We start from the raw sequence: 20435 nt of genomic DNA, 5'->3' as shown, positions 1-20435 counted from the left end.
AAGCCAAAATAAATGCTACTGTTTACATATAGAGAGCCCCCCAAAATGCCATTTTTTTCTGAATATTGCTACTTTACATGTTGCTAAATACATTTTTTCAGGAATTTTCTGTGTATTTTACAGAAAGCTTCATATGAACATAAGAATAGTCTTACTGGGTCAGACCAATGGTCCATCAAGCCCAGTAGCCCATTCTCACGGTGAACAATCCAGGTCCCTAGTACCTGGCCAAAACCCAAGGAGTAGCAACATTCCATGCTACCTATCCAAGGCAAGCAGTGGCTTCCCTCATTTCTTTCTTAATAACAGACTATGGACATTTCCTCCAGGAACTTGTCCAAACCTTTCTTAAAACCAGCTACACTATCCGCTCTTACCATAACCTCTGGCAACGCATTCTAGAGCTTAACTATTCTCTGAGTGAAAAGAAATTTCCTTCTGTTGGTTTAAAAAGTATTTCCCTGTAACTTCAATGTGTCCCTTAGTCTTTGTAATTTTTGACAGTGAAAAATCGATCCATTTGTACCTGTTCTACTCCACTCAGGATTTTGTAGACTTCAATCATATCTCCCCTCAGCCGTCTCTTTTCCAAGCTGAAGAGCCCTAACCTTTTTAGCCTTTCTTCATACAAGAGGAGTTCCCTCCCCTTTACCATCTATGAGTTTTTTGTAAAACATGTTGGAAAGCTTGAACATGCTAATGGAGTGGAGTTGATGTGTAACTTTGCTGTTTTCTCTTTTACTTTTGTACGGTTGATTGGTTGGTGTGACTGTTCAGCTTTCCTATCATATTAAGCTGGAAGCAGAGGGTAGGAGTGAAGGGCCACTACTCGGACTGGAGGAGGGTCACGAGTGGTGTTCAGCAGGAGTCGGTGCTTGGACCGCTGCTATTCAATGTATTCATAAATGATCTAGAAACAGGGACGAAGTGCAAAATAATAAAATTCGCAGACGACACCAAACTATTTAATGGGGCTAGGACTAAAGAGAAATGCGAAGATTTACAAAGGGACCTGAACAAACTAGGGGAGTGGGCAACGAGATGGCAGATGACGTTCATTGTAGAGAAATGTAAGGTCTTGCACGTGGGAAACAGAAACCCGAGGTATAACTACAAGATGGGAGGGCTGTTATTGAGTGAGAGCACCCAAGAAAGGGACTTGGGGGTATTAGTGGACAAGACAATGAAGCCATTGGCACAGTGTGCAGAGGTTGCTAAGAAAGCGAATAGATTGCTAGGTATAATCAAGAAGGGTATTACAACCAGAACGAAAGAAGTTATCCTGCCGTTTTATCGGGCGATGTTGCGCCCGCATCTGGAGTACTGCGTCAAATATTGGTCACTGTACCTAAATAAGGATATGGCGATACTCGAGAAGGTTCAGAAGAGAGCGACACGTTTGATAAAAGGTATGGAAAACCTTTCATATGCTGAAAGACTGGAGAAACTGAGGCTCTTTTCCCTGGAGAAGCGGAGACTTAGAGGGGATATGATTGAGACTTATAAGATCATGAAGGGCATAGAGAAAGTGGAGAGGGACAGATTCTTCAAACTTTCGAAAACTACAAGAATGAAAGGGCATTCGGAAAAATTAAGAGGGGACAGATTCAGAACCAATGCTAGGAAGATCTTCTTCACCCAAGGGGTGGTGGACACCTGGGATGTGCTTCCAGAAGGTGTGATAGGACAGGGTACGGTATTGGAGTTCAAGAAAGGATTGGACAACTTTATGAAGGAAAAGGGGATAGAAGGGTATAGATAGAGCGTTACGTACAGGTCTGGACCTGATAGGCCGCTGCGTGAGCGGACTGCTAGGCATGATGGACCTCTGGTCTGACCCAGCAGAGGCACTGCTTATGTTCTAGTCTGTAAACCGTTTAGCTCTGCTTTGTTCTGTTTGGGCGGTATAGCATGGTTAGTGAGGTTGATTGAGAACCAGGGAAACTAGGCTCAATTCCCACTGCAGCTTCTTGAGACCCAGGGTTATTTCCCCAGGTACAAAAATAACTTAACCCCCTCCCCCTTTTATGAAGCCGCATTAGGCTTTTTTATCATCAGCCTTGACGGTATTAGCTCCAACGCTCATGGAATTCCTATAAACATCAAAGCTAATACCACCTCAGCCGGTGATAATAAAGCCTAACACAGCTTCATAAAAAGGGGCCTTAGATTGTGAGCCCACAAGAGACAGAGCAGGTGCCTGTATATTTATAATAATAAAACCCTAAGCACACATGCACACTCTTACCAGCGTGTTCCCTGATCTGTAGGTCTGTGGCTGGCAAGAATGCACATGCGCGCTTACAAAGTTCCCTCTGTCGCAGACCCCATACTCCATGGCCGAGTCAATGCAGGCGGCATACTCCATGGCCGAAGTTTACGAAGGCAGGGATCGAGATAGGAGCCACAGCGGCAAATTTAAATGACCGAAGTTGACGGCTCTCACTCAGATCAGGAGCGTGCGGCTTTTCAAACCCCCCCAGCACCGCTGCCACTGCACCTTTTTAAACTCTCCCTCCCCAGCACTGCCACCATCGTTGGTTCCTTTTTTTTAACAGCCTGGTGGTCCAGAGGTATCCCTCCCTTGCTAGACGGCTCTCACTCAGTGAGCCGCAAGGAAGAAGCTGGGCCTGTCTGATTGCGGGGAATGCTATAAGGGAAGGGGGGGCCATGCAGCAGGCTAGACCGCGGGAAGGGAAGGGGGAGGAGCCGAACTGTGCAGGCCTGAACGCAGGAGAGGGGGCCAAACGGAGCAGGCCAGATCGTGGTAAGAGAAGGGAAGGGGGTGGGGGAAATTCTGCTACTGCTGCACAGGGACCTGGAGGGGAAGGCAAATACCGCTGCTGCTGCTCACAGGGAAGTGGGGGGGGGGGAAATGCTGTTGCTGCTTCACAGGGAAGTTGGGTGGAAATGCTGCTGCACAGGGAAATGGAGGGAAAGAATGAAAGACAGACAGCAGGAGGGAGGGAGACAGACAGAAAGGAAGAAAGACCCAGGGGCAGGGAGAGGGACAGAAAGACAAACAGAGAAAGGGGGCCAAGGAGAGAGAGAGAGAGATAGAGATAGCGGGAGAGACAGAAAGAAAGAAAGATAAACAGACATATTCTAGCACCCGTTAATGTAACGGGCTAAAGGATTAGTAATTATATAATATGTAGACCACTTTGGTTGTGCTGCAGAAAGGCAGTATATCAAATGTGTGACCCTTACCCTATAGACCCGTGTATCGCAAACTGTGTGCCTCTTGAGATTTCAGGTGTGCCGTGAGACGCTTGGGAGGAGGAGAGGGGCCGGCTGACTGCCTATAGGATGTGCCTCATGGCAAGAGCACCTCGCCTTCTCTCCATGCGTCTTCCCTTCTAGCACCCCCACTGGCATCTCAGAGCCCATCTGGAGGGCCTTCACACATGCGCAGATGCCGATGTGATGACATCATGCATGTGCGTGATGTCATCGCATTGACATCCGCCCACGTCCAGAAGCCTCAAGCCACAGCCGCTACGTTTAGTGTGCCGCGGCTCGATAAAGTTTGCGAGACACTGCTGTAGACTAACCAATATATCGAAGCATGAACTTTCAAGGACAAGGGTCCACAGCATCATATGTGTGAAAGGAGGCATTAACCATCTGTTATGCAAAGTACTGGAGGCTGCAGTGAAACCAGGTAACAAGAGAGTCTTGTGTTGCTGCGGAGGTATCTGGCTCTATGATAAAATCACACACTAAAGAGCCGGGGAGCACTGCCCACTCTCTTGGAGGTTACTCAGTGATCCTCATGATGCTGCACCAGAGATGGGAGGTTGGTTGGTTTATTTACATTACACTGGTGTCTTCCGTCTCGCCAATACCTTTCATTTCTAGGCGGTTTACAAAAGAATTGGTTTGGGCATTCCCAGAGAGATTATAAAGTTAATAGTTAGAAAATGTAGTAGGCGGTTTCCACTTACTGATATTTATTAACCATCTTTATGAAGAGGTTCACCCAAGGCAGTGGGCAGCAGGTACAGCTTTTTATTTTTTTAATATTTTATTTATACATTTTTCATTCTTACAATAATTTAATTTTACATAAACTTCAATTAATACATGAAAAATTGTGATTACAAGTAATTCATCTTATCACATAAAATATAACCCTCCCTTTTCTTCAGTTCTTAAATCTCTATAATATGCATTCCCACCCTTCCCCAATCTAATTATATCCATTACTAATGTGCTATGAAACCTGATCATTGGAATATCGAGTCAATGGTTCCCAAATTTTCTTAAAATTATGAATATTTCCCTGTTGTAATGCTATTGTTTTTTCCATTTTGTATATATGACAGACTGAATTCCACCAAAATGTAAAATTTAATTTGGTGTAGTCCTTCCAATGTTGAGTTATTTGTTGCATGGCGACCCCTGTCAATATTAATAATAGTTTGTTATTGTTTGCTGAAATCAATCAATTTGGGTAAACTCCAGGATCAAGATTGGCGGATACAAAATCGTCTGGAAACAATGGATAATTGCAGGTATACGAACATTGAATTATTTCAGAAGGAGCAATGCTTAGTTTTTCACAATTGCAACATAAATTTGGATTAAATAAAACACAATATTTTAAATGGTTGCAATTGAAGCAAGCTATTCAGGCAGGGTTCCCTGAATGGAAAGCTCTTAATACTCAATATAGTCTGCAGGTTCTATGTTTCCAGGCGGATTTTTTGGGTCATCAAGCCGCAAAATGGTATAAATTGTTAAATGGATTTTTAAACAAAAAAAAGAAAACTGGACTTAGGGATATTTGGAGTATTGAGATTGGTCAGACAATTTCTGAATCTCAATGGCCACGATTTTGGTCCTGGAGATTAAGATCTACAAAGTCAGCATCTATGAGTCAAACTTGGTTGTTTTTGTTACATAGAACTTTATGGACCCCTACGCGTTTACAAAAAATAGATAGTACTAGATCTAATAGATGCTGGCATTGCAGAGTAGAAGTCGGGACATTAGATCACTTAATTTTTTTTTGTCCCTGTATAAATGCATTTTGGAAACTAATTTGGCCCCAAATTAATGAATTACTAGAAAATCATGTAGGACTCTCATATAATACTATACTATTTGGTACAGCAGGTACAGCTTGACATAAAAATGGCAATAGTAAAATGACCCAATACAAACTCTCACTGACTTGTAAAGCACCCATGCCTGAGAAACTCCCTAACCCAATACTTGGGCCTGTTTGTCTGATTAGATTGTAAGCTCTATTGAGCAAGGACTGTCTCTTGAGTGTTTTAATGTACATACATTTGGCATACATTTGGCAGTGCTGTAGAAATGATAAATACTAGTAGTACAGATCAGCGAGGTAAACTTGGAAATGGCAAACTGAAACCTAGTGACAGGAATAACATGAACCAGTATAAAAAAAACACACATTTAATAGGTTAATAAACGCTGACTTCTGCTGTCTCCTTTCTCTGTTCAGCCTCCACAGTGCGTCTCTAACAAATACCCAGAAGATGACCCCGATTACTGTGTGTGGGTGCCACCTGCAGGTACTGTGGGGGAGAAGTTATAGCATTGGTGTTAGATGCTTAGCAGCGTAGGCTTTGCGGATCCTCTGGGTGGGAGGAAGTTTGCAGAACAAATCTGAGCAATGCTGTTACTCTAAAAATGAGCATTACCTTGACAATATGTTAGTGAGAGGCGTTAATATGTATCAGATAACATGTTGCAAGAGGGGGTAAAAAGGCTCTCGTTTATTTTAACATCGGTGCATATAGTGCTTTTTTGTTTCCAGCATCGTGTCTGGGAACAAGTCACCAGGGCTGTGGAGTCGGAGACAGTTTTGGGTACTGGAATCGGAGTTGTGGGACCCAGAAACTGAGGAGTTGGAGTCGAAGGATTTATCTACTGACTCTACAGCCCTGCAAGTCACACGGTTATGCAGCAAAAATTCTGTTAATAAATTGTTCTGAACGTTAGCTTGGTAATGCTGTGTGCTGTTGTGTTCAGGGAACTGGGATATGAACACAGAGGGAAGAGGATTACCGCTGCATGGATAGCCCTTTTTTGCTGCAGAATTGCTTCATAGGCTCCAGATCCCCTTTTCGGCTGAGAGATTAGAATGGTGAATATGTTTAAATGGAAAAACAGCAACCAGCTTATGTGATTTTTATTTTTTTTTTTTCATTTTATTGAGTTTCCTCGTTGATTCAAAGTTGGTTAATTGGTATTCTTTAGCACTCTCCAGACCAGTAGAGGTTAACTTTACGAATGGGTATATATCTAATCATGACCAGCAGGTGGAGACTGAAAACAAAACTTTGGGACAGTATATACTATCCTCCCTTCTCTATTTCCCTCAGTCTTCTTTCAGTCTCCAGCAGGTGTTGAGTGATCTGTACCCATCTCTCTTGGTAGGGCTGTTGGAATTTGTTTAGGGGTTTATTGTCCCTGTTTTTGGCCGGACGGAGCTTGGTCGGGCCCTGTTTGGGGGTCCGTCCGACCTCGGGGGTGTCAAACCCGGCGGGTCACGAGCGGGGTCCCTCCCCCCACTTCCTCCACCTCCCCACATTTTTTTAGAGGAGCCTCAGCAGTAAGCCTTGCCCCCTAAGTCAAGCAAGGCATATTGCTTCGAGAGCCTGTGGAGTCTGTTCTGTAAAAAAAAAAAAAAAAAAAAATCCTGAGGTAGTGCTGGTCTGAAGGGTTGTTTCCCTTTAAGAAAACTGTATTTTACTGTATTTTTTCATGTAACCAGCACTTTTTTATAGCTAGGTCGCGTCTGGAGCAATTGTGCCCTTCTCCGGGGGAGTAGGCCACAATTTTAGTCCAGCCGCGAGGCACTCGCGGCCGGCCTGAACTCGGCGGTTTGGGTCGGTGAGGTGGTGGAGCTCCGTCGGCAGCGGCTGCAGGCGCCCAGAGCTCCCCGCCGATGGTGCCTCGCGAGTCGGCTTGGAGCAGTGGGGAAGCCCGGTCTTCCACAACCGCCCACGGAGGGATTCCCCGAAGGATTCCCTCTCAGCTGATTTTTTGACAGCTGATGCCGACTTGCCTGTCTTAGCGGCTGGGACTGTTCAGTCTTCTCAGCCGCTACAGGCCATGGAGGGAGCATTTTTGGCGGGAACTTCGCCATTTTCTTTGTCTGGCCCCTCCATTTTGTCTGCAACCTCAGGTGACCTTCCCCCTGTATGGCGAACACAGGGGCAGGTTTCAGCATGGACCCCTGCTGGGGCAGGGAGTCCCTGGGGACCCCCAGGGGTTTTTTGCCCCCAATTTATTTTCTTTCTTTGTGCGGACTTTTGGGGGTCCCACGTGCGCCTGGGGGGTTTCGGGGGGGGTTTCCCTCCGCGCCCCCTATGGCTTTGCCTCCCTCTTTTCGTTTGGCGTCCCCTCTTCCTCCTCCCTCATCCAAGCGCCCGCGGGGGGGCTTGGATTGCGAATTGGTGGGCGGAGGAGCGTGTTGGCCTGGTTGAGGACCTGGCTGCTTTGGCGGGCTTCCAGGATCCTCTAGAGGGGACGCCTGTTGGCAGCGGGGCGGCGGGTTTCCCGTCTTCCAGAGCAGATGCGTCCGTGGTGCGCTTTTTTTATTCAGAGGGATGAGCTTTTAGACCTGGGTAGTAGGTCTCCTTGGTGCTGCATTTTTGCAGTGGCGCCGCCGGAGACCCCGCGTATGGGGGCCCCTCTGCTTCAGGGGGTCTGTCCTGGTTCCCGCTCTTTTCCTGTGCGTCAGGATTTGCGGGATTTTGTGTTGGCGCAGTGGCCTATGGGCGCAGTTTTCGTTTGGTGTGCGCCTTGGCTCTTGGGTATCCCGTCCCGGAGGGAGGTAGGGCTACCTTATTTTCGCCAATGGGGAACGCGGTGGTCTCGGCACTTCCTAAGCGGCATACCGTGCCTGTTATGGACGGTTCTGCTCTTAGGGTCTCGGAGGCGCGTGCGTTAGAGACTCTTCTTAAGTATGATTTTGATGTCTCTGCCTTTGGGGTCCAGGCGGCTGTTTGTGGGGAGCTAGTCGCTCGCGCCGTGTTTCGGTGGGCTGAGCGTGTCCTGGATCGGGAGTCTGATGACTGGTCTCTAGTGGATCAGGAGGTAGCGAAGATTGCGATGGCTGCCTCGTTCCTCTCAGATGCTCTTTATGACTTGGTGCGGATTTCGGCTAAGTCTATGGCATGGCCGCGCGGCGTATTTTGTGGCTGCGCGCTTGGGCGGCGGATTCTGCGTCCAAAGCTAAGTTTACTAAAGTTCCCTTTAGGGGGTCTTTTTGTTTGGAGAGGAATTAGATGAGTTGATTCAGACTCTGACGGACTCGAAGGTGCCCCGTCTGCCTGAGGACCGTGCCCGCCCTGCGTCTAGGTGTGGGGCTGCCCGGGGGCGTTTGCGGGAATTTCGCAAGTTTCGCCCGGGGCGTGGGGCTGCTTCTTTCCCGGCTCAGGGTTTTTCCCGGGGTCGGTTCTTCCAGCGCATGCAGCCCTTTCGGGGGGCCCGTCGGGGGGCAGGGAATCCCTCCGCCGGTTCCCCCGCTTCCCGTCCTGCGCAATGACTCCTTGCCGGCGCCCCCTTTGGTTCCGGTGGGGGCCCGGCTGCGCAAATTTTTCCCCAAATGGGCCGAGATCGCGTCCGATCAGTGGGTCCTTGAGGTGGTGCGGGACGGTTACGCTCTGGAGTTTACCCGCTCTCTGCCGGACCTTTTCCTCGCTTCTCCATGTCAGACTCCATGGAAGACGCAGGCTTTTCGTCAGACCCTTCAGCGTTTGCTAGATCTCGAGGCAGTGGTGCCGGTGTCCCCTACGGAGTGGGGCACCAGCAGGTACTCCATTTACTTTGTGGTGGCCATAAAGGAGGGGACCTTTCGGCCCATCCTGGATGTCTCTCGATCTGACGGAGGCCTACTTGCAGGTTCCAATTCGGGCCTCTCATCAGCACTTCCTTCGCTTTGCGATCTTGGGGCGGCACTTTCAGTTCTGTGCGCTTCCCTTTGGTCTGGCCACGGCTCCTCGGACGTTCACCACGGTAATGGTGGTCGTCGCGGCAGCCTTGCGGTCGGTGGGCATCCTGGTTCTCCCCTACCTGGACGACTGGTTGATTCGGGCAAAGTCGTTGCAGGAGAGCTCCCGGGTTACGGCTCGGGTGGTGGAGTTTCTCCGGTCGCTGGGCTGGGTGGTCAACCTTTCCAAGAGTCGGTTGGTCCCGGCTCAGCGTCTGGAGTGCCTTGGGGTTATGTTCGACATCTCCTTGGGGAAGGTCTTCCTTCCAGAGGCCCGGGTGAGCAAATTGCAATCTCAGATTCGCCTGCTTTTGGCGTCCCGGGGTCCTTGGGCGCGAGATTTCCTCCAAGTCCTGGGGTCAATGGCGGCGTCCCTGGACGTGGTGAGGTGGGCGCGGGCCCACATGCGTCCTCTTCAGTATGCTCTGCTCCGAAGGTGGTCTCCCCGGAGGCAAGTTTTGGATGTTCCGGTTCCCCTGCGAGGCTTGGCGCGCTGCAGTCTGCGCTGGTGGCTCCGGACCCCTCACCTGGTTCAGGGGGTGGGTCTGGATCTCCCGCAGTGGACGGTGCTCCTTTCGGATGCGAGTCTCCTCGGTTGGGGGGCTCAGTTTATGGGCCACTCAGCTCGGGGCACCTGGTCCGCGGAGGAGGCCTCCTGGTCGATCAACGAGTTGGAGACCAGAGCGGTCAGGCTGGCGCTGTTAGCTTTCCACTCCCTTTTGCTGGGCAAGTCGGTCAGAGTCCTGTCGGACAATGCCACGGCGGTGGCTTATGTCAATCGTCAGGGGGGCACCAAGAGCACTCCTGTGGCGCAGGAGGCGGCTCGGCTCATGGTTTGGGCGGAGTCCCATCTTCTGGACCTCTCGGCTTCTCATATAGCCGGGGTAGAAAATGTTCAGGCAGACTTCCTCAGTCGTCACTTCCTGGATCCAGGAGAGTGGTTTCTCGGCGCCGGAGCGTTTCGGTTGATAGTGCAAGATTGGGGGCAGCCCCTGATGGACCTGATGGCCACGAGTGGCAACGCCAAAGTGCCCCGCTTCTTCAGTCGTCGCAGGGAAGGGCTGGCCGAGGGTCTGGATGCTCTGGTCCAGCCGTGGCCAACGGAGGGGCTGTTGTATGTGTTCCCTCCTTAGCCGCTGGTGGGCAGAGTGCTTCTTCGCATTGTTCACCATCCGGGTTTGGTGGTGCTGGTGGCTCCGGATTGGCCTCGACGTCCGTGGTATGCGGATCTGGTGAGACACCTGGTGACGGTTCCTCTTCCTCTGCCTCTCTCGGACGACCTTCTGATGCAGGGTCCCATTCCCTTGTTCGACCCGTCTCTCTTCTGTCTTACGGCGTGGCTCTTGAAAGGGGTCGCCTTAGCAAGAAGGGATATTCAGACAAGGTGATCGCTACACTGTTGGGGTCCCGGAGGCTTTCTACCTCTCGGGCTTATGTGCGGGTTTGGCGTCTCTTTGAGGAATGGTGTCGGGCGCGGGGAGTGACCTCTTTTCGCGCTTCTCTGCCTAACATTCTAGAGTTCTTGCAGGATGGCCTGGATAGAGGCCTGGCTTGGTCTTCTCTCCGGGTTCATCTTGCGGCCCTGTCGACCTTTCAAGGGTTGGTGTCAGGTCAGCGTTTATCGGCTCTTCCTGATGTGTTTCGGTTTCTGCGGGCGGCCAAGTTGCTTAGGCCTCCCCTACGGCCCTCGGTTCCCTCTTGGGATCTTAATCTGGTTCTCTCTGTTTTGGTGCGCCCGCCTTTCGAGCCCTTGGACGACTGTTCTTTGAAGGACCTTACTTTGAAGGCGGTCTTTTTGGTGGCCATTACTTCTGCTAGGAGTATTTCTGAGCTGCAGGCTTTCTCTTGTAGGGCTCCCTTCTTGGAGTTGTCTAGGGAGCGGGTCGTCTTGCGGCCTGTTCCTTCCTTTCTGCCGAAGGTTGTTTCTCCTTTTCATGTCAATCAATCGGTGGTTCTCCCGGTCTTGGGTGGTCGGGAGGGCTCTTCTGAGCAACGGCAGCTGCGCAAGTTGGATGTCGGTCGGGTCCTTCGCTCTGATGTGCAGCGGACCCAGGAATTCCGGAAGTCCGATCATCTCTTTGTCCTCCTGGCTGGTCCTCGTCGGGGAGCTGGCGCTTCTAAGGCTACTATTGCGCGCTGGATCAAGGAGACGATTGCTTCCGCTTATCTTCTGAAACAGCAGCCTGTTCCGGAGTTTCTCAAGGCTCATTCCACTCGGGGTCAGGCGGCTTCTTGGGCTGAGTCGTCGCTCGTGCCTCCGGTGGATATTTGTAAGGCTGCGGTTTGGTCCTCCTTGTATTCTTTTGTTAGACATTATCGGGTAGATGTTCAGGCGCGTCGGGACGCGGTGTTCGGTGAGCGTGTTCTGGTATCGGCCCTTCGGGGGTCCCGCCCGTGAGAGGGACTGCTTTGGTACGTCCCATTCGTAAAGTTAACCTCTACTGGTCTGGAGAGTGCTAAAGAAGGAGAAATTAGGTTCTTACCTGCTAATTTACTTTCTTTTAGCTTCTCCAGACCAGTAGAGGTCCCCACCCTGTCTGTTGTTGTTGTTGTTGTTGGGGCTGTTTTCGCGGGCAGTTTTTGTTTTTTGCTGCGGGTTCTAGTATTTTTCTAGGGCCGGGGGAGAATTAAAGAACAGCGGCTGTGGCTCGGCTGGCTTAGCTGGCGAGCTGTGGGGACATTTTCCTTCGGGTATTTCTCCTCTGCATTTTCCAACAGCATTTGGGTATGTTATTTGTTACTCCTGTTCGGAGTATTGTTTTCTTCCTGTTTTCCAGTTCTTGGTTCTGCTTGGCTATTCGGCAGACTGAGGGAAATAGAGAAGGGAGGATAGTATATACTGTCCCAAAGTTTTGTTTTCAGTCTCCACCTGCTGGTCATGATTAGATATATACCCATTCGTAAAGTTAACCTCTACTGGTCTGGAGAAGCTAAAAGAAAGTAAATTAGCAGGTAAGAACCTAATTTCTCCTTCTGTTACGTCCCTTCCAGATTCCATATGCTAGACGTTCAATCCCAACCCGCAGTCTGGGTGTTGCAGAAATCTACATCTTTTCTGAACTCATGCTGCACTCTCCCTAATAGGAGAATCAGTAAACAACCTTAGTTTCAATTTTGGCAAGCAGCCCAAGCAGAAGTCTTTTGCTAGTGCTCTGCTTCTGTTTTTTATTTTACGCTTAAACTTAGTTTCTCAGTAGCTTCAGTACCTTGCGACCCTTCCCCCGTGGTCTGCTGTTGGAGAAAAGACGCAGTCCTGCAGAGCCGGACTGCAGCTTCACAGAGAAACTGTGGTGGGTCTGTGGAGTCAGCCTGCTGTGGTGCCACCCTCTTTAAGTGTCCAGGGTTCTTTCTCGTGAAAGTCTGATGGCTGGTGACTCAGTCACAGGCTTCTAGCATAGGCTGTGAGCATCTGAACAGAAACCCACCCGAGTTTCAAGATGCAGGCTGCCTTTCCCGCCGACCGCGTGGGTCTGAGTCCGTGCCTTCCAAATAAAATTTCGCCCAGAGGCCGTTCTGTAGTCTGGCGCAGTATGCATTACATTACATTAGGGACTTCTATTCTGCCTATACCTTGCAGTTCAAGGCGGATTACAAAAGAGCTAACTGGACATTTCCAGTGAAGTTACAACAGTTTTGGGGGGGGGGGGGGGGTTTTGTTGTTTTTTTTTTTTTTGTTACAAGGGAGGAGAGGTAGCTGGATTAATTCCGGAAGAACTTGCAAATTGGATATTAAATTGACTGTACGTTACTGTGTGATATAACAAATAGATTACAGTTAGAGTACAAATAAGATTACGTTACATTTCAGGGATCTAAATACTTGGTTGGTGTTTTGGGGAGGAAGAGATTATTTAAGTGGAGGTTTTGGGGGAGAATTTGTCTAGGAGGAGGGGGAAGGGTTGGGTTAAGATATCTGGATAAATTTTTTGAAAGTAGGGTTTTGATTTCTTTTCGAAAAGTTTTGAAGTCGCCCGTTGCCGTCAACAGGTTGGAGATGGAGTGGTTAAGTTTTGCTGCTTGCGTCGCCAGAAGGTTATCAAACATCTTTTTGCGCTGAGTGCCCTTGAGTGGAGGGAAGGCAAAAGGGTTCGGAGTTCTTCTTTGTCTTGAGGTGAGGATCTGGTTTAGGCGGTTGTTTAGATAGGGGGGGAGGGGGCGGAGCCATTTAATGCTTTGAATAATAGACAGTAGAATTTGAATTGAATTTGTGCTTGCAAAGGTAGCCAGTGAGAGTCTAGGAAGGCAGTTGTAATATGATCATATTTTCTCAGGGAGTAGATCAGTCTGAGGGCAGTGTTTTGTATAGTCTGAAGTTGTTTTATCATGTTGGCAGGACAAGGTAGATAGAGGGAGTTGCAATAATCCAGTCCTAAGACTAGGGATTGGACAATTAGCCTGAATTGTGCTGGGTCGAAGAATTTTCTGTTGAGGTACAATGCATGTACCTCAACAGAGCCCTGCCATGGTTGCGGAGTGGGCCGTTTTCACCAGATTTTGGTCAGCTCCTCTGAACGGCGTATCCTCAACCCTGCTCGTTTGACACAGTCGGCGGGTGCATCGGGACTTTTTCAGGCTTTGGCGTCGCTTCCTGTTCGGGAGCTATCTGGTCTGGCCGTGCCTGACCTTGATTGCAGTTGCCAAGCAGTTTTTATGATTCTTGTGTCTCCTACCACTGTATTTAATTTGGATCCGTCTGATGCCTTTCCTGAGACTAGTCACCTCGGCCGCCCTGAGTATCCGGATTTGGAGGTACCGATTCATCTTTACATTTGCAGCTGATGTTCTGAAAGGGCTCCATTTGGATTTTCTACCTTCCAATTATCTGGCTTCGGTCCTGGACCGTTCTGTGCCTTTTGTCCATTCAGTTCACAGCTCCTTAGTCTGATTTCAGAACATTGTGATCCCCAGAAAGCTCTTTCCGATCTGCCAAAGCTATGTCTATGCTTTATCACCTGAATCCTGATTTTTTTTTTTTTGGGCAGGTCTGAACAACCTGAAGTAGATTCCACCATGGCACAGGTTTCCAGCGCGCATCCCTCTCTAGTGATGGGAGATTGAGGTTTCAGGACTCTCAGGATTGCAGGGTGGATGTTATGTTACAAACTTTTTTTCTAGCATCCTCAGGTAACTGAGTGGCAGTGGCCACTTCCTTTATGACGCATGTCTGTTATTCTGGCCTGAGCAATGTGTCCTCTGTGGAGGTGCATGCCTGTTTTCCGCTGGTGCTGGTTAGTGTGGCTGCGGTGCCAGCCACCTTTTATGATCTCATTTGAGTTCTTAGTACGTTCTCTGCTGGTGCAATGTTTGAGCGCAAACTCCTTGAATAAGGATGCTGCCTTGAGGATCACCTTCAGCGGCTGCTTTTTTAAGGGCCAGATTCTTGTTGGTACAGGTCTGGCTGACCTCTCTACCTTACGTTGCTCCCTATGATCCATTTTGCTGGACGTTGGGAGTGGATCATTGTCCTCTTTGTCACTCCTGTAGGGGTCGTCAGGAATACACAGGTTTTTCCTCCTAGAAACATTACATTGCCACGGTTCCAATTCCAGGCATCCTCAGATTCCTGTGCAGTGGTTCCACTTTACAATTCCCCCCCCCCCCCCCCCCCCCGAAGAAAGTGCAAATGTCGCCAAGAATCAGGTGTGGCTTCATTTCTTGCAGGCTGTCTTCTACAGTTTTTCAGGAGTGGACTTGACTTTCATCAGACACTTGTTAGTCCTTCTTTTTCCCACCTCTGGCTTGATTTCTGGACTGTGGCAAGTTGACCACAACAGAGTCCAGGGTCTGTGATATTCTGCAACATCTCTTAGTCTTTGGGATGCTGGAACTTGTTCCAGACCACGAATGGGAGCTTAGGTGGATATTCTTGATACTTCCTCGTACCAGAAAGGCTCAGAGGATTGGAGACATATTCTGGATCTACAGTCAGTCACCCACTTCTTGCAAATTCCCTTTTTCTGAACGGACAATGGAGTTCACGGTGCTAGCTTTCTCCAGGGTAGTTTCTAGTGTCCTTGGATCTCACAGAGGTTTTCCTCCATATTTCCCATCTGCCCAAAGCATCACAGGTTTCTGTGTTTCCATGTTCTGCAACAGCATTTCCAGTTCGCAGCTCTGCCCCTTGGGCCTCACGACAAAAAGCAGGCTCCCGCACTTTTGTCAAAGTGCTTGTAGTTGAGGTGGCTTTCCACCTGCAGGTGGTCCAAGTCCACCCTTTTTGGGACAGCAGGTGATCTGGGTCCCATCTTGTTGGGTATGAGGGTGCAGGCATTGGCGAGTTCAGGAAGAGACGCTTAGTGTCCTCCCAGTCTTTTAGAGTTTCTAGGGCTTCTCTTCGTCTCCAAACAGGTTCATGTGTTTCTTCTCAGGGACAGAGGACAGAACCTTTGTCAACAGATCAGAATTCTCTTGAACTGTTCAGCTCTCTCAGCCTGGTTTTGTCTGCAGGGGTCTTGAGCAGGAGCACCCATGCTCCCTTGACAGGAGTCCCTCCTGTCTTGGTGATCTCCGTTGAGTTTCCCCCTTCAGATGCTGCCCCCTGGTTGGAGCCAGCTAGCAGCTATTTGAGTTGGTGGCTTCAGGGGGTAGCTCTTAGCCAGGGCTGGCTTCTTTAGTTTTCTGAGTGGATGATTCTTATGACGGATGCCAGCCTGTTAGATTGTAGGCTCATTTCGGAGCTCGTTCCATTTAGGGGCAGTGGACTCCTGGTCTAGGGACTAACAGAAAGAAGATTATCAAAGGTATAAACTTAATCTTCCAATTCTGTCTACGCTTTGTTTTATTTTGCAAAGTTGTAATATATTCTGTGGTGCAAAAGTGTCACTTTGAGTTGAGGTTAGCTTATAATGGTGCAAATATGATTTAAGAGAGTGAAAATCTATTTCTATTTCTCTTTCCCTTTCCTAGGACAAAGTGGGGACGGCAGAACACATCTGAATGAAAAGTATGGATACTAAGCTCCACCTGAAGCTTTGGGCCCTTTTTGATCCCAGTTTCCCTGCTCACAAAATAAGTAGCAGCATGTTAGACACCCTGGGAAAATCAATAGTTTGGAAATGGGATTTTTCACCCAGATTGCTGACATCTCCCCCCTCCAAACTCTGTGGCTGACTGTACAAGTGTTGTATAAAAACATCAGTTTTGTTTGGTTTTGTTTTTCTGTATGTAAAATGCAAGCTCTGTAAATGTACACATGGAATATGGTTTTAGAAATTAAAAAAAAAAAAAATTAACTGAGTAAGTGCTATAAATTAATTTATTTCTTTGGGTGTTGCATAAAGCAATTTTATGAAGTCATTGCAGAGAGACATTTTTTGAATCTGTTTTTATTGGCCCTTAGTGTTTTTGCCAAAACAGATAGTGCTAGGATGAGAGTGACCAAGAGATGGTGCTACTGGCATGTCACTGGCATCTGTCATACACACATTGGCAAGACATTCTTTTCCCCTGACGACCTCCAGATGTCTTGCATTGATTATTCACTCAGTACTGCTTTCCCCTCTCTAATAAAGTCACACTCGGGCCTTAGCTTGATTTTTCTTTAACAATCAATCCCATCCTCTGCAAAAATTAATTTGACTTTGGTTACTGAATCGGCAACCAAACTGTCTGAAAGTTGGGCCTGTGCAATAAATGAGCACACATTTCTACAGTACTCTGAATGAATCATATAAAGGCCGTATGGCCCAGCCACAGCAGTAAGTTAGCATTTTCCTATCCTTTCAGTTTGGACTAATCTAACCAGTAGCTTCTCTGCCTGCCCGGTCTACCAGGTCATATGGCAGGCCTGCAGAGACCTGCAACAAGTCCGGGAGAGGTCAGGTGGGCACTTGGTGATGACCTGAATATAGTACAAGACCCCCATTTTTGGACCTTTTTTGGCCTAAAAATCTCATCCTATATTCGAGTATATACGGTAATCTCTTTTTAAAGGTAGTGAAACTATTTGATAAGGCCAGAGCTAGAGGGATACTAGGATGTATTGAGAGAGATATAACTAGCGGAATAAAAGGTGATAATGACTGTGGATAAATGATGGTGAGACACCTACAACTTCCTCTATTTGTGGGAGAGGGCTCATACCTTCAAAGAATATTTACAGGTTTGATATGCTCTAGAAAAAAACTATGAAATCTGCAGGATTAACACCAGAAAACATATGAAATGAGACTTAAGGTTCTAAATATTTGTACTTGAGACCAGAATGGAATGGGTGGTAGATGTATGGAACAGCCTTCCAGTAGAAATTGCAGAGATCAAACGTTGATGGGATTTGAGAGAGCTAGGGCTAAGCCTAGAGCAGGGATCCTCAATTCCAGTCCTTGAGAGTCAGCCTAGTTTTCAAGATTTCTCAATGAATATAGATAAGATCTATTTGCATTCACTGTTTCCATTGCCTGTAAATAGATCTCGTACATTGTGGAAATGCCAGAAAACCAGGCTGGGTTGTGGATCTCAAGAACTGGATTTGAGGATCCCTGGCCTACAGGATCCTTGGTTGTGAAGAAACTAAACTAAACCTTAAATTTGTATACCGCATCATCTCCATAAAGATAGAGCTCGGCACGGTTTACAGGTAAATTAAATAAATGAGGGAAGGACATAATAAGAAATTAGAGGTTATGAAGAGGATAGCTAGCTTTACATTTTAAAGAGATAGCTTTACGTTTTGGAGAAAAGCCAGGTTTTCAGATGCTTTGGGAATAATTGGAATGAGCCTAGGTTCCGCAGCGGGGCAGGGAGGTTGTTCCAAAGCTCAGTGAATTTGAAGAAAAGGGATTTCCCTAATTTACCTGCATACAGGACACCTTTTAACGAGGGGAAAGATAGTTTGAGTATGTGGGCGGGTCTGGTAGTGTTATGTCTAGAAGAATTCCAGGATAGTGGGATTAGGGGAGGAAGAATGCCATATAGGATCTTGAAAATTAAGCAGGTACATTTAAAGTGAATCCTAGAAATCACCGGAAGCCAGTGAAGTTTTGACAGAAGCGGGGAAATTGATGACATAGCATAATTGCTTTATATTGGATTCTAATACAACTGGTTGTCAGAGATATGGGATAATATGCTCATAACTTGGTGTTCCGGTTATCAATCTGGCTGCGGCGTTCGGAATCACTTGCAATGCCTTGCACCTGGTTTTAGTTATTCCCACTTACAGGACATTGCAGTAGCCAAGCTGTGACAAAATCATTGCTTGTGCAACAGCACAAAAGTCAACTGCATTGGTGACAGCATTGGTCTTAAATGATACAATAAATGTATCTGTGCAAAGCATACTTGCACTGTCTTTACCACTTGACAACTCATTGTAAGTCATGGGTCCAGTTTTACTCTCAGAACTTTCATTGACTCCCTCACCAGCAATACCTCGTCTACCACTTTTAATGTTTTTGGCCAATTGACCCGGTCACATTTCCCCACAAACGTTACCTATGTTAAATCTCAAGCCTTGCCTTTCCATCCAGCCAATAATATCACTCATATAATTATTCATCACTTTCTCTGACCCATCCCCCCATACACACACTGGGAAGAAGATGATCTTATCCGCATATATGCAGTATTCAACCCCTAAAGATTGGAATAACTGACCAATTGTGGCCGTATAAATATTGAATAACGCTGAAAGTGCTGATCCCTGAGGGACTCCACTCCTTGCCTTAAATTTACTCAAGATCTTATTCCCATTTCTTACTTGAAAAGAGCAATCTATCAAATACAAATTAAGCCATTTGAGGACTGTACCACCCACCCCGAGATCTTTCAATCTTAACAGCAATTTCTGAAGGTCTACTGAGTCAAAAGCTGCTGATATATCTAAAGATATTAAACAAAAAGTTACATGTTAATCCAATCCTAAACGTAAGGGTTCTAATAATGATGTCAATAATAGCTCTACACTATGAGCCTTCCGAAAACCAAATTGATTATGATCCTAGCACCCAGTTTCCTGCACAAAATCATCTTACTGAGGCAAAACAATTTTCTCCAAAATTTTACCTACAAAAGGCAATATCAAAATTGGTCTCAAAACACTCATATCCAGACCTTTCTGTTTTAGGCTGGTTTTATAGAAGATCTTTTGGGAAGATTCCCTCTTCCAATGATTAACTATTCCAGTAATTTCAGGGGACACCTTCTCTGCCATCTGTCTCATGATAGATGACGAACATGGATCTTGAATAGCACGTGTGGGTGTACAGCTACGAATGGCATTACAAATCTCTCTCTCATCTATATCATCAAATACCTTCCATACTCCCCTCTGATTATCCGTCTCCATAACCAAATTATCCAATGAGTGGAGTTGGTCTCCCTCCATTTTGTCAGCTAAGAATCGTGCATCACCATCACATCCATCGATCAAATATTTAACTGTAGCAAATAATTATTGCGGTCCATTTAAAGCACCTTCAACTCATTCTTTATAATAACAATTTCTTTCATTTTCACATAAACCTAAATATTCCACTAGGTGTAGTTTAAAGCTTTCATGATCCTCAACATCTTTTATCTTATGCCATAAACGTTCTGCTCTTCTGACCTGAAAAATTGCCTCTGATCTCCATGGGCATGATTTATATTTTCCTTTTAACTCTATAACTTTTTCTGGTGCCACCACATTTAAAGCATTAACCAGGCTATCATTCCATTGTGTTACCATATCGTCTACAGCAGGGCTGCCCAATTCTGGTCCTCAAAATCTACAGGCAGACCGGGTTTTCAGGATATCCACAATGAACATGCATATGAGAGATTTGCATACCAAGAAGGCAGTGCAGGCAAATCTCTCTCATGCATATTCATTGTGGATATCCTGAAAACCTGATTTTGAGGACCAGAATTGGGCAGCCCTGCTGTAGACAATATGGTAACACAATGGAATGATAGCCTGGTTAATGCTTTAAATGTGGTGGCACCAGAAAAAGTTATAGAGTTAAAAGGGAAATATAAATCATGCCCATGGAGATCTACAGTATCCGTCTCATTTAATTTTATATGTAGCAATCATTCCCTTTCTAATTCTTTAATGTCAAATTGAGGGCTTATTTTACGTGTCTCTGCTTGTTTCTTAATCTTGTAAGTAGGCCTAAATACAAAAGATATCAAACTATGATCAGACCAATTTACCTGCTCTACCTCTAATATGCCATCAAACTGACATATACATTCCTGAGACATAAAGATTAAATCTAAAACATGACCTGCTTGATGCGTGCTTTCTTTTACAATCTGCTGCAACATCAGTGCTGACAGTGTCACGAACACATGTTCTGAACCTGTTCTCTCAATTTCATTTGGTTCTATATGACTATTAAAATCTCCTAAAATACAAATCTTATTAAGATCAATATTGAACCCCATTAAAAAGCATAAAAAAAGGAAACCATGCATCCCGGTCACTCCTGGTGGTGGATAAGCCAAGCATATTACAACATTCTCATTCTTTATCACTACT

General features: G+C 46.9%; 1 protein-coding gene across 1 annotated transcript in view; it reads left to right on the top strand.

Annotated features, from left to right (window-relative positions):
* Positions 1-16211, top strand: part of SLC4A1AP (solute carrier family 4 member 1 adaptor protein) — a 111274-nt gene extending 95063 nt beyond the window's left edge. The window contains exons 13-14 of the mRNA XM_033936859.1: positions 5477-5546; positions 15881-16211. Coding sequence (XP_033792750.1) covers positions 5477-5546; positions 15881-15930 — 120 coding nt within the window. The 3' untranslated portion in view covers positions 15931-16211. The remainder of the gene's footprint in view (positions 1-5476; positions 5547-15880) is intronic.
* The last annotated feature ends 4224 nt before the right edge of the window (positions 16212-20435 follow it).

Source organism: Geotrypetes seraphini, chromosome 3, assembly GCF_902459505.1.
Source record: "Geotrypetes seraphini chromosome 3, aGeoSer1.1, whole genome shotgun sequence".
NCBI classification, from domain to species: domain Eukaryota; kingdom Metazoa; phylum Chordata; class Amphibia; order Gymnophiona; family Dermophiidae; genus Geotrypetes; species Geotrypetes seraphini.
Note: the sequence above shows the minus strand (reverse complement) of the source record. Positions and strands in the feature narration are given on the sequence as shown.